Genomic DNA, 14,023 nt, shown 5'->3' on the forward strand with positions numbered 1-14,023 from the left:
CGACTAGAAGGAGATGGGGTTATGAAAGATGTAATCAGACACTAGATAAAGAACCCAGTAAGACTAGATTGTTGTATAATATTGTTAAGACAGGTTGCTGAATCAACATTGTAGGCATTCCATTAAAATCAGGAGAAGGAAATTTAACCAAAATTGAACAATGCAAGTTTAAGTTAAAAAGAATATCACCATGGTCTGCTCTGTTATATAAATTACAGCTGCTTGAAAATAAAAACTATGCAATGATGCTGGTATCTCCAATTACCTCTCTACCCCCAGTCAGTCTTCCTGAATGGATACATTTCCTTATCAATAATGAAAATGTTCCATTCTGTTCTCAAACGCTAGTGTTTGCAGAAACTAATAAAGCCCTGTTAAAAAGAAGCATATACATAAACTTGAATAAAGGAACATCTGGGTTCAGACATCACTAATACCCTGGTACATCTTCAGTTTATAGTCCTGGATTTATCAGCTTATTCACACACACACAAAAGCAACTTGAAAAAATGCACTTTATAGTGGTACTTATAGGCTGAACATATTTCATATACAGTACTTAAACTTCAAGCCAATTGTAGTGCAGTCTCTCAGGAGTCCTAAATATTGGAGGAGTGTGTATGCCCTACTTTGCATGTAAATCCCTACGCTTACTACTTTGCATAATAATCATATTTCTATATGGTGGGTATTGTTTTAATTCTTTTATTTTTACATAGGCATATTAAAAACTTCTAAAGCATAAAAAACAGACACAAATTCAAGTGTGTTTAGTTGTATAAATTAAATGTTTTCTTTAAAAAGCAACATTTTCAGAGAACTGGGACCCTAAGACCAACCCAGGCTAATTATGGCTTGATTTACAGATTGCATGTTAAGTCATGGTTGGTTTAACTACTATTAGATGAGTAAGCCATGATGGCTGGTTTGCATAATGGTCTTTATTATATGACTTAATACCAGACAGCTAACATACTCTTAGCCACTTAGAGGAAAAAGCAAAATCAGTTATAAATAAGCTACTCATGCTTTGATATTCTAGTCCCAACAAGTACAAGACTATGTAGGCAAAGCTTTATACTACCCCATTCTGTTGAAGGCCGAGCTCTTGAAGGACACATTTTAAAAATATTTGTCTTAAATACCACTAAACCATATGTTGAGTTCCAGCACTGTGTAACACACCGCAACGTATAATTAAAACAGTAATAGAGAAATATTCCTTAACATTATCAAAGCTTTTCATAAATTACTACAACCAAAGGTAAGAATAGTAATAGATACACTGAATGTGTTTCTACATAGCTTGGTTTTTAAGGATTTTCGAACAAGGATGCTCTAAGAATTTCCAGAGGATGATTGTTTTCATAGCAGAGGCATCCATGCAGAGAAGCAGGGTGGTTTTGCTTTCTCCTGGATCTTGTGTTGATCTACCAAATTTTGGGCATACAGTGGCTCTCACTCACCTAGTGGGCAGAAGCATTATACACCAACCAACTACCGGTTCAGAGTAATTTTCAGGGGTAGCCGTGCTTAGAGTGAATTTCAGCAATCTAATCCAAAAGCACCAAAGACATTCCACCCCTCGTGGAAATGTGCCCACCAGGTTTCCGTGCATTCCATCAGCCTCGGGCCCTGGGTAAGGGTGGTGGGGTGGCGGTAGTTATACGGGAAGGTCTAGAGCCGAGGGAGTTCACTGTTCCTCAGATATCCGGGTGTGAGTCCCTTGGTGTGAAATGGGGCCCAGGGAGGCAGTTGGGTTTGCTGATTGTATACTTGGCTCCTCGCTATACATCAGCAGCCCTGCCCGAGCTCCTCGAGCTGATCTCGGAGACGGCGGTTGAGATCCCCAGGCTTGTGGTTATGGGGGATTTCAACCTGCCGTCGACGGGAGCAGCGTCTGAGGTAGCTTGGGAGTTCATGGCTTCCATGACAGCCATGGGCCTGACCCAGTTAATTCAGGGCCCCACACACGAAGGAGGCCACACATTGGACCTTGTTTTTGTATCTGAGCAGTGGACGAGTGATCTGGGTAGAGGGGATTTTACTGTTACACCCCTGTCATGGTCAGATCACTCATGTCTCCGGCTTGACTTCCCTGGCGCTACCCCCCACCGCGAGGAGGCGGGACCAGACGGTCCACGCTGGTACCGCCCCAAGCACCTGATGGAACCGGATAGGTTCCAGACGGAGCTTGGGCCATTACCTGTAGCCCTGACCCGCGCTCGGTTGGAGGACCTAGCGGCCGCCTGGAATAGGGCGGCAGCTGGGGCCTTGGACCGGGTTGCGCCTTTGCGACCTCTCCTGCGGCAGCGACCCACCAGGGCTCCTTGGTATACCGAGGAGCTGAGGGTGATGAAGCGCCACAGGAGACGTCTAGAGAGCAGGTGGAGGTCCTCACGCTCCGAATCTGATCGAACACAGGTAAGATCCTACTTGCGGACCTACCTTGTGGCATTAAGGGTGGCCAAACGTAGATATTGCGCCACCCTTATTGCGTCCGCGGATAACCGCCCTGCCGCCCTGTTTAGGGTGACCCGCTCCCTCTTGTCACAGAGGACACAGGGGGCACCCTTACAGGGCAGAGCAGAGGAATTTGGGGAATATCTGCAGGACAAAGTCGCTCAGATCCGGAGCGGATGGGGCCCCACTCAGTGGACCAGACGGGCCGCCAACAGCGAGTCTTGTGAGACCATCCTGGGAGGAGTTTGATTCTGTTGCCCCCGAGGATTTAGATAGGTTGCGTGGACGGCTGCGACCCACCACATGTTTAATGGACCCGTGTCCCTCCTGGTTGGTACTGGCATCTTGGGAGGTGACCCGAGGCTGGCTTCTGGGCCTGGTGAATGCCTCATTGGGTGAGGGATCCTTACCAAGCGCCTTGAAAGAGGCGGTGGTGAGGCCCTTGCTTAAGAGGCCTTCACTCGACCCAATGGAGCTAGCTAATTATCGTCCAGTCTCCAACCTTCCGTTTCTAGCGAAGGTTGTAGAGAATGTGGTGGCGCAGCAGTTTCCACGACACCTTGACGAATCCGAGTATCTAGACTCACGCCAGTCCGGCTTCCGACCCGGGCACAGCACAGAGACAGCCTTGGTCGCGTTGGTTGATGATCTTTGGAGGGCCAGAGATAGAGGTTGTTCCTCTATCCTGGTCCTATTAGACCTCTCGGCGGCTTTTGATACCATCAACCATGGTATCCTATTGCACCGGTTGGAGGGGATAGGAGTCGGAGGTACCGTTTTGCGGTGGTTTGGCTCCTACCTCTCCGACCGGAGGCAATGTGTGTTGACAGGGGGACAGAGGTCGACCCCGAGGCCACTCACTTGTGGAGTGCCACAGGGGTCGGTCCTCTCGCCTCTCCTGTTCAACACATATGTGAAGCCGCTGGGTGAGATCATCCGTGGTTTTGGGGTTGAGTATCACCTCTACGCTGATGATACTCAGCTGTATATTTCAACTCCAAACCACCCCAACGAGGCTATCGAAGTGATGTCCCGGTGTTTGGAGGCCGTCGGGGTCTGGATGGGGGACAACACACTTAAACTCAACCCCTCCAAGACTGAGTGGCTGTGGCTACCGGCACCTCGGTTCAGCCAGCTGATCCCATCGCTGGCCATAGGGGGCGAACAATTGCCCCCTGTGGAACGGGCGCGCAATTTGGGCGTCCTCCTAGATGCCCGGCTGTCAATGGATGACCATGTGGCAGCCGTGGCAAGGGGGGCGTTCCACCAGGTTCGCCTGGTGCGCCAATTGCGCCCCCTACTGGACCGGGATGCCCTACGCACGGTCACTCATGCGCTGGTGACGTCCCGCCTGGATTACTGCAACGCTCTCTACATGGGGCTGCCCTTGGGACGCGCCCGGAGACTGCAGTTAGTTCAGAACGCAGCCGCGCGGGCTGTGATGGGGAGTACGAGGTACTCCCACGTAACACCTCTCCTGCGCGAGCTGCACTGGCTGCCTGTGGTTTTCCAGGTGTGTTTCAAGGTGCTGATTACCATCTTTAAAGCGCTCCATGGCACGGGACCTAGTTACTTGCGGGATCGCATCCTCCCACATACATCCCTGCGGCCAATACGCTCACACAGGGAGGGACTTCTCCTGGTGCCGTCCACTAGGCAATGCCAGCGGGCGACACCGAGGAGTAGGGCCTTCTCTGTGATGGGCCCAACCCTCTGGAATGACCTCCCCCCCGACATTAGAACCACTTCTGACCTCCGCTCCTTCCGGCAAAAACTGAAGACCCACCTGTTCCGACTAGCAGGCCTGGCATAATTCAACTGTCTCTCCTGGCAAATGTATTATATCTGGTTATTTTAGGGTTTTTTAATTTACTGTATTTGTTTTTAGGGGTTTGAATTTATTTTATATCTGCTTTATACAGTTCTTTTAACTACATTTTAACCTCCTCCATGTCAATTGTCAACTGTACATATTTAATTTAATTTTATTGCATCCTGTTATATTTTGTATGAACTGTACACCGCCCCGAGTCCCTTGCGGGAGAGGGGGCGGTCTAGAAGCATTAAATATTATTATTATTATTATTATTATTATTATTATTATTATTATTATTATTATTATTATTATTATTATTATTATTATTATTGATCACTGTTGCCAAACGATGCAACTGACACACTAGCCAAGGACTCCTAGCTACAGCTTCTACCTATCTGTCTAGCAATAACAGTGAATCTAAGAGGCCTCCCAAGTTGCAGACTACTCTTTCAGTAGGACTGCTGCTCTTCCCCAGTTACCACTGGAATAGAGCGCCAAATGGTTTAAGGATAAATAGAAATTCAAGCCTTGCTGGGATTAAACTTTTCCCATCCAAATCCTTACAGCCACAGGGACTAAGCAAGGACCTCCACTTCATCACGGATTTAGCTCGGAGTGTCAAAATATATTTGGGTATCATCAGTGCAACTAACATCAATTCATCCCACACTGATATATGGTTTCTCTTGGTAGCTTCCTGTAAATGTAAAGCAGCAAAGGGGTGAGAGAAGAACCCTGTAGCATCCTGCACTGGAGCAACCACCAGATGATCATTTTTCCTGGAGTACTGCTGATTAAAACCATCATTCAGGAAGAATCAGAAGCACAGCTCCTGTGCAGGTAGTCCTAACGAATATCATGGTTAATGAAATCAGAAATCATAGAAAATCTCTGAGAGGACCAGGAAGAATGTCCTGACATACAACATTCTTGCATGGTATGGGAGCAGCTCTGCAGCGGACAAAAAAGCTCTACAGGGAATCATTAAAACTGCCCAGAATATCACCGGGCTCCAGCTACCAGCCATCTTTGCATCTCGCTGTTGGAGGAAGTTGCATAACATTCTTAGAGACTCTTCCCATCCTGCTTACAATCTTTTAGACTGTTGCTTTCTGGCAGAAGATACAAAACAAATAAAACTGGGACCACATGCCTTCTGAATAGCTTTTATCCCAGAGCTATAATTGCACTCTGTGGCCCTCGCACAGAGAGGGCCTCCTCCAGGTGCCGTCCACCAGGCAGTGCTGGGGGGCGGCGCCTAGGAGTAGAGCCTTCTCTGTGGCGGGCCCAGCCCTGTGGAATGACCTCCCTCCGGATATTAGGAATACCTCTGACCTCCGCTCCTTTCGTATTAAGCTTAAGACCCACCTATTCCAAGTAGCTGGCCTGGCTCAACTTTGAACTTTGATCGAACCATATCGCTCCTGACGGGTTTTTAACTGGGTATTTTAATTATATTTAATTATCTAGGGGTTTTTAAATACTGTATTTTAATTGTTTTTATTTATCAGCCGACCTCCTCCTTGTGTGTGTGTCTCGGTACATGTCTTTGTCATATGTTTGTTTTGTCCACATATTTATTTCATATGTTTCATTGTACGCCGCCCCGAGTCCTGCGGGAGAGGGTGCGGCTAAGAAATAAATATTTATTATTATTATTATTATTATTATTATTATTATTATTATTATTATTATTATTATTATTATTATTATTAACTAAAGGGCCACCATCACTGAGCTATTGGACAGCATACTTGGTCTGTTGTGTGGATGCTTGGGTGGTTTAGGGGTGGGGAATTTTTTCGGTGTGTGTATGTGTTTGAGGATTGTTGTGTGTGTTTGGGGATTGTTATGTGAGTGGGGCCTGGTCTCTGGGTGTCATGTGAATTTCGTTGTATGTGTAAACTGTGTATATACGTACAATGACAATAAAGTAAAGTAAAGTAAAGAGCCCTTATCTAGATTATCCAGCAATGCTATCAATGGGCTTGTTGTCCCATACCCAGTCTGAACCTTGGCTGAAAAGATCCAGATAATTCTTCTCCCATGGTGCCAGAGAGTCAGGTGCAGATACTAAGGATGACTTATTGTGCTACAAGGACTTCAGAGATAGACATGTCAATAATTATACATAAGGAAGTATTACACCATTCCCCACTAGGGGGCAATGGGTGGACTTCAAGTAAAGGCTGCAGTTTTGAACATGTTCCGTATTAAGTCTTACATGGCCTTTTCACTTAAGGATGCAGGATTTTATCCCCCTGGAAGTCAACTTTGGAATCACAAATTCAATTCATGGCTCAAAAATACTAGAGGATTCTGAACAAAATTGTGTAACTGAATTATGAGTCATTAGCTCCGCACCCTTTACATAAGCCTATTAGAAAACAAAATGTTACAAGAGAGAATGGATAATTTCTAAGTTATCAAATCCTAGTGAACTGCTAAAGCATGTCTCATCCTTGTTTGACAGGCTTTACTTGAGGAAACAGCAAGTTTAGCAGTTGAAAATATGCCTACTATGAAGAGTACTTTATGCAATCAATGAGACTAATGGGTCTGCTAAATAAATTCTGCCTCAGGAATTTTTCCCCATTCATTTAAAATATGTTTGCGTAAATGGTAATTCTAGTGTGATCTGACGTGATTTAAGTGATCTGTCTTTAGGAATAGGCAGTATATGCAAAACTTCGACCATAAAGTCAGACACAAATTACAGAACAGAGATTTAAAAAAAAATTACAGCTATTACAACAATGACTGCTTAAACAATTAATTTAAGGCATGCATTTTTTGTATTATCAGTACTGCTCTTTATAAATACTGTCTGAAACAGAAATTCTCTCCAAATACAAGTCCAAATGACACTGAGAGTAAATTTCCACAATGAATCCACCTTCTGAAGAGGAATACACCGGAGCAGTGTATTGCTCAGAGCAGGGGTGTCAAACTCGATTTCATTGAGGGCCACGTCAGGATTGTGTTTAACCTTAGGGGGCAAGGGAGGCGTGGCTGGGATGGGCGTTGCCAGCTCGACGTCACTTGTGTCGGAGGCACCTGTGGTAGCCCGAGCACTCCATCAGAGAAAACAGGCTCCAGGGCTTTGTTTTCAGCTGCGACGACCTCCTGCAACCCTCTGCCAGCAAAAACAGAGTTCGGGAGGGCCACAGTCAGCCCTCCTAGCTCCATTTTTGCTGGCAGAGGCACTGCAGGCCAGTCCTTTGCTATTTCTAGGGCAGCCCTGTGGGCTAGTTCTAAGTACCCTATGGGCCGGATTCAGCCCCCCGGGCCTTGAGTTTGACACCCCTGGCTTAGAGGTTTTCAGAAAAATAAAATAAAATGCACAACTTCTGTATTTAACCTTTTTATTCAAACAGAGCAAAGAGAATAACTCACCAGTAGATAAGGATCCCTTTTGTTGCGATGCATGCTGCAGCTGGAGAATGTGAAAACAATCATTTAAACAATTCATTGTTGCCATGGAGGTTGCCTTGAGCATCAGTAGGTCTTGGTCTAAGGAGGAAAGATGACCGGAGGCAGGAAGGCATTCAATACTTCTTACCAAATCTCTCTGCTGTCCTTCAGCTTGAGACATCTTCTGCAGTTAATCAAGGCACAAAGGTTTTACAATGTCATGAACATTAAACTTCAGGAAAACCTTTTTTTTAAAAAAAACTTAAAACATGTCCTTGGTCAAAATGGCATTTTATGAAAATAGCATTCCTTATAGTTTAGTCAAAGGTGACTGACTGTTCCTTACAAGGGTTGTAAAATTCTGTAATTTACTCTCTAGCAAAGAAACAGGCGTCACTACAATAACTGACAACTTATTTGCTAGTTTTCATACTTATGAATAAGAATTGATAACAAAGAGAAGAATCAGTTAAAGGTTTTTTTAAAAAATCCAAAACTATTCAATTGCTTAGCCTCAGTGATCAGCACCCAAGTTCACTGCTTCTCAGTATAATATACTTCCTTGGTCTTTGATTCCTACCTAAGGTTTCAAAGTTCTAACAAGTTCTCAGATTTTATACTGGATATTGTATATAAATTAATTATAATTGTCTTATATTTTGCATTTGAATTTATTTCCCATTTCAAAGGAAGGAATGTTCTGAAAATGTGATAGGTGGTTTGTTTTTTTCTGAAAGAGAGATAAATTCATTCAAGTGGAAAAAATAACACTTTAAAGAAGTAAGGGCATCTAGAATTTTGCTACATAGTCAAAATCCAGCATAAGTACTTTGTGTATTACTTCAATATTATATATGTATGAATATTATATTATCTCTTGCATCTGAGAAACCAAGGGTTTGAATCAACTCCAAATCAATAAACGAAGCAGGACTCCAACACAGCCTATTAGAAATGTTAATGCCAACAATTTTTCCAGAACTCAGGATTGTTGTTTTCTCACTCTTATATCCAGGCACCATATATGCATATTCTCATTAGTTTGTCTTCAACTTTCTGAGAGTTGTCAAACATGATTCTTAAAGTTTGCCTTCATTGCAGAGCTATAAGAAAAAGTAAATGATAATGTTCTACATTTGGTAACCTCCAATATTTAGACGTGAGGAAAGCAGTGGCTCATCGGCTAAGACTCTGAGCTTGTTGAGCAGAAAGGTCGGCAGTTCAAATCCTTAGCGCCACGTGACCGAGTGAACTCCTGTTACTTGTCCCAGATTCTGCCAACCTAGCAGTTTGAAACATGTAAAAATGCAAGTAGAAAAAATAGGGACCACCTTTGGTGGGAAGGTAACAGCGTTCTGTGTGCCTTCAGCATTTAGTCATGCTGGCCACATGACCACGGAGACATCTTCAGACAGTGCTGGCTCTTCGGCTTTGAAACGGAGATGAGCACCGCCCCCTAGAGTCGGGAACGACTAGCACATATGTGCAAGGGGAACCTTCACGTTTAATATTTAGACTTTTTCACTAGATCTTAAGGTATTTGATTACAGAAGAGTTCACTGAACGTTTCTGACTGCGTTTGATATTAGCTTTCATGCAAATAGAAGATTTTGTGTTCTCTTACACCCGGTTTACATACCCTTTTTCACCCCTTCTTAAAGTCTTTTACAATGCCAAATAAATTCATTTTCCATCCATGCTGAATCAAATATTAATCCCAGTCAGCTTTCAATCAGTATTTGGATTCTGCCTCTAATTCTACTGCCAACCTCTAGTACATTAAGTAATGACAGCATTTAGCAATGTTGAGATGTAAAGGCACACAAAGATCATGCTGAAAGAGAATGGCAGATGAGATGTATAGAAGGACAACGAGAAAAGTCATTGGGCCAAAGAAGAGAAAAAGAAAAGACTAGATGAGGTCAACTGGACATTTTTTGGCTCCTATCTAGGCCTACGAAATCAAGAAACATAGTGACTACACTGTACCTGACTTTCACCCATTGTTAACTAACCTCTATAATGAAAAAGGAAAACTGAATGCAGGGTTGCAGAATTCTCACAACTTTAGTTTTTAGTTTGCATACAGCACTGTCCAAAATTACATGCATTTGATGTTTTATACATCAATCCTTTAGTTCTCACAAGTCAAAATTTGTTTTAATGCAACAACAAATAAGCATTAGAAACACTCCTTTACAAACTGCCCAAGTCAGTTACAACAGTAACTCAAGATATAATGAAAAGCAATATCTAACTAATGCAAGCTGATGTACAAGATGTACAAAATAGTTAGTAGGTCATTCAAGCCTGTGCTACAGATTTTTGCCAAGTCACTAGTTCAAATGTTTTATTAACAGTATCGTTTTAGAAAAAATATTGCAAGAAAGCAGCTTCTAAATAAGCAAATAGTAGGCAAAATATTCCTTGATATATTTTAAATATTAAATATTCCTTGGTATGTTTCAACAACCAATGAAATTTCTGCAAGATGGACTGCATATAAATTTAATTTATTAGTAATAGTACTAGCAAAGGAATGTCATAGACATAGAAGGAAATGTGCACTTTTTTTAAACATGCAACTACAGTACACAAATAGAAATATTCAACCTAAGAGGACCTGTGTTGTATCTGTGCATCCTGTGGTATTCCAATCTGAATAAGAACTATGAGAATGTGTTTTTTCTTAAGATATCAATGCATATTATATAAAGAAGTGCAAGCCTCAATAAGTTCTCAAAGCCAAGAGGGTCCCAGTGGTTTTTAAGAAGGCACTTTCACCTTCTAAAAGCAAACCATTCTTCTAAGGGAATCAAGAAAAAATGAAGATCCATACCAACCTCTCGTACATCGATTAAGTGATCTGGCTGCAGAATGGGAATTCTCTTCCCAGCTGGCAACTTGTGATGGCCAACACTGAAAAAGGAAGCTGCATTTTGGCTGGATCTTCTCTGCATACCAGGAGAGCCACTTCCTTGAGAGGCGAGAGAGAAGCTGCGAGATTTCAGAGGAGGATTGTTCTGGTGAACAAACATATGTATTAGGAGATATTTGAAAACTAATTGTTTAAATGTCCATCCTTCTAACTTACCCATATTTTATTAAGTTCTTAAATATTCCCTTATTAAACTACTTCTAAATTCTTGATAATATATTCTAATGCAATTATTAATACAACTAGGAGCATGTATTAAATATTTTGGGAGAGGGGCTGTGGCCCCAGACCCAGCATTGTACAGTATTACAGGATGGTCATTAAATGTTTGTGTTTCACTTTTCATACAGTAAAATCTGATTAACCCTAGAAAAGCTCTACAATGAAGCAGAGGGGCAGGAGATACTGCTCTTTTTGCAGAAGGTTGCAAGATATACTTGGAAAATTCTTAAGCATAAGTTGAAATTCCATCTCTCTTTATGTGAAAAACTGATAGCCTGAGACAACTGAATGTAAAAGTGGCTGTTGTTTTAATACTTGTCCAAAAAAGTTAATAACATTCTAGTGCAGCATATTGTTTGGGGTGTTATTTGGAACCCTGATATTATTATTTAATTAACCTGATCCTGTGTAAAAACACTCGGGGTGGTCTAAATATATTCAGTTCAAGCATTTTTTATTTCTGAGTTTAGATCAGATATTTTAGCTATTTTTGAAATTCCCAATTTCTTGATTGTTGGAAAGTATCTTAGATGAATTTAAACTCATAGTTAATTTGGAAGAATTTTGACATCAGAATTAGAATATCCTATTAAGACAAACTTTAAAACTTTAAATGTTTAAAAGAATGTAAAATGAATTTGTAATGTTAAGAATAGATTAATTCATCAAAATATTTTTGTTTAATCTTAGCATATATTAACAGTTATAAATCTTTTTATCCTGAAAATACTAAATTTAAATACTGTATACATATTAAATCTACAGTTAATATACTATTTTTATCATTGTTAATATTATTTGGAGAAGATAAGTAAAGTCTAAAAATGATAATACAATATTTAACTATATACAAAACATGGAACTTTATAAATGTATAAAGAATTTGGGACATACCAAACTTACAGTGCAGCTAAGAGAAATTCAGATGATTGCAAAGGAATAAAGACTTTAAATATTGGACTAAAGTAATACATTCACTCTCAGCTTTGAATTAACTAAATAAAGACTAATCAGTATGATGTTATGAATAAGATTTAGTTATTTGCTTAAAATGGATTAGCTTTTATTTATTAATAGTAAATAGTAAATTTTAGGTTATTGCCTTTGTTTTGCTGTTTCTTTTTCATACTTTTGTTTTTATTTTGCACTTTGTCTTTTTTGGACATTATAACAGTGCAAAAAAAATGAAAATAAAAACATAAACATGTGGCACGGGGAAAGCTTCTTCCATAGACTGAATCTGCCTTAGTAATTTTATTTTGGCAAAGATATAACACTATGTCAAAACAAGTATTCTTTTCCAGATTCCACTGTTTATGAGCAACTGAAAGAGGACACAATAAGCTTAATTTTGCAATCTAGAAAAGTGGTTTTTCAGTTATGCTGCAAAAACACATTTAGGAACTGCAAGACACAGAGAATTCATTCTATTCATGAATTACTTAATAGAACTCCTCAATATGTTACAAAACTCCATTTGAAATTTACTGAGCTACTCCCAGCCACTTTCACACATGCCAGCTGCTGATTCACAATTGCACAATTAACTGAGCATTAACCAGGATAGTCAATACTATCAGATAAATACTCAGATAAATGTTATCCACCTTTTTCATTTCTGCAAGAGCAAACACATTCACAACCCATGTTCATTCTGGAACAAGTCACACTGCATTCAATACACTTTACTCCCAGATATTAACATAGGATTGTGGCTTTTAATTTTACTAAGTGAAAACAGATCCAAGACTTCCCAACTGCTCCAAGAGACAATTATACATCAGATAAGTAAAACAATTAGAAAATTACAGCGGCTCATATAAATTGATCACAGTAATAAGCCAATTTATAAAAGGACTTCTGGGGGTGTATCTAGATGCTTTGATCCTCTGTTTGGATAAGCTGTAAACAACATAGAAAATCTTTCAAAACATGACTTTCATCAATGTTTCATTTAAAGTTCAAATAATAGTTTAATATTTATTGCTTGTTTTAAATCCAAGGACTATAATTTCCTGAGACTTCTTGGATCAGTTCCTATAAAGATAGAAGTAACGATGTGCACATGTAGGATTTTTTTAATGACATTCTGTTTGCCAAAAATAACTGGAATCTTTTGCTTTAAATAGTTTTGTTAAATTGACCATTGTCTTACCTGAAGGGTCCTTTTCAGGGCGCTGCAACGGAGAGTCCAAAGAAGGGTTAAACACAGCCAATCTGCCCAGAACTGAATTGAAACTTTAAGCCACGCCTCTGGTGCCGACTCTCCTCAGATTTATTCAATGAAGACGTGGAACAGTTGCGCGCTGAAACTTCAACTGGAAGTCTAATATGGAACAAGTCAAAAATAGTCCAACAACAATAACAGAAACAACAAACAACACTGTGACTTCACAAACACCAGCGGAGAATAGACCCCAGGGCGGGGTGGACTCTCCATTGCAGCGCCCTGAAAAGGACCCTTCAGGTAAGACAATGGTCATTTTCCAGGGCGCTGCTCTGGAGAGTCCAAAGAAGGGACATGCCCAAGCTAACTGTCACTAGGGCGGGAAGGCTCAGCCATCAGGGTCGCTCCGCTGGTATGGATGGCCTGAAGAACACGCCTCCCAAAGGCCCCTTCCGCCGATGCAAAACTGTCCAGTTTGTAATTTCGGACAAATGGAGACAGAGAAGTCCAGGTGGCCGCCTTGCAGATCTCTTCAATCGGTGCCTGTGTAGACCAGGCAGCTGTGGTGGCGGCGCTTCTAGTCGAATGTGCTGTGATATTGCGAGGCACAGGAACGGACTGTAAAACGTGGGCAAGCGCAATGCAGGCTCGCAGCCATCCGCCGATGGTAGATGAAGAGACCTTCTTGCCTTGAGAAGCTGGTTGAAAGGAGACGAATAGAGATTCGGATTTCCGAAAACTGGCCGTGCGCTTGATGTATCTGCGAATAGTCCTGCGCACATCCAGCATGTGCCAGCGCTTTTCCCTCGGGTGCCGAGGATGCGGACAAAAATCCGGAAGGACCACCTCCTGCGCCCGATGAAACCCGGAATTGACCTTCGGACTGAAGGAAGGGTCCAGCCTCAGGATTACTCTGTCGTTACGAATGAGACACAAGTCCTCTCTGACTGACAGGCAGCCAGTTCCGATATGCGACGAGCAGACGTGATAGCGACCAGAA

General features: G+C 41.6%; 1 protein-coding gene across 3 annotated transcripts in view; it reads right to left on the reverse strand.

Moving 5' to 3' along the window:
• OSBPL11 (oxysterol binding protein like 11) overlaps window positions 1–14,023 on the reverse strand; it is a 69,164-nt gene that overhangs the window by 23,425 nt on the left and 31,716 nt on the right. For 2 of the 3 annotated variants that reach the window (XM_081937000.1, XM_081937002.1), the window contains exons 5-6: window positions 10,540–10,719; window positions 7,679–7,880 (exon numbers count right to left, since the gene is read on the reverse strand). In XM_081937000.1, coding sequence (XP_081793126.1) covers window positions 7,679–7,880; window positions 10,540–10,719 — 382 coding nt within the window. The remainder of the gene's footprint in view (window positions 1–7,678; window positions 7,881–10,539; window positions 10,720–14,023) is intronic. The other variant, XM_081937001.1, reaches the window with a different exon arrangement.

Source organism: Natrix helvetica (genome assembly GCF_964273705.1).
Source record: "Natrix helvetica genome assembly, chromosome: 1".
Classification (NCBI taxonomy): domain Eukaryota; kingdom Metazoa; phylum Chordata; class Lepidosauria; order Squamata; family Natricidae; genus Natrix; species Natrix helvetica.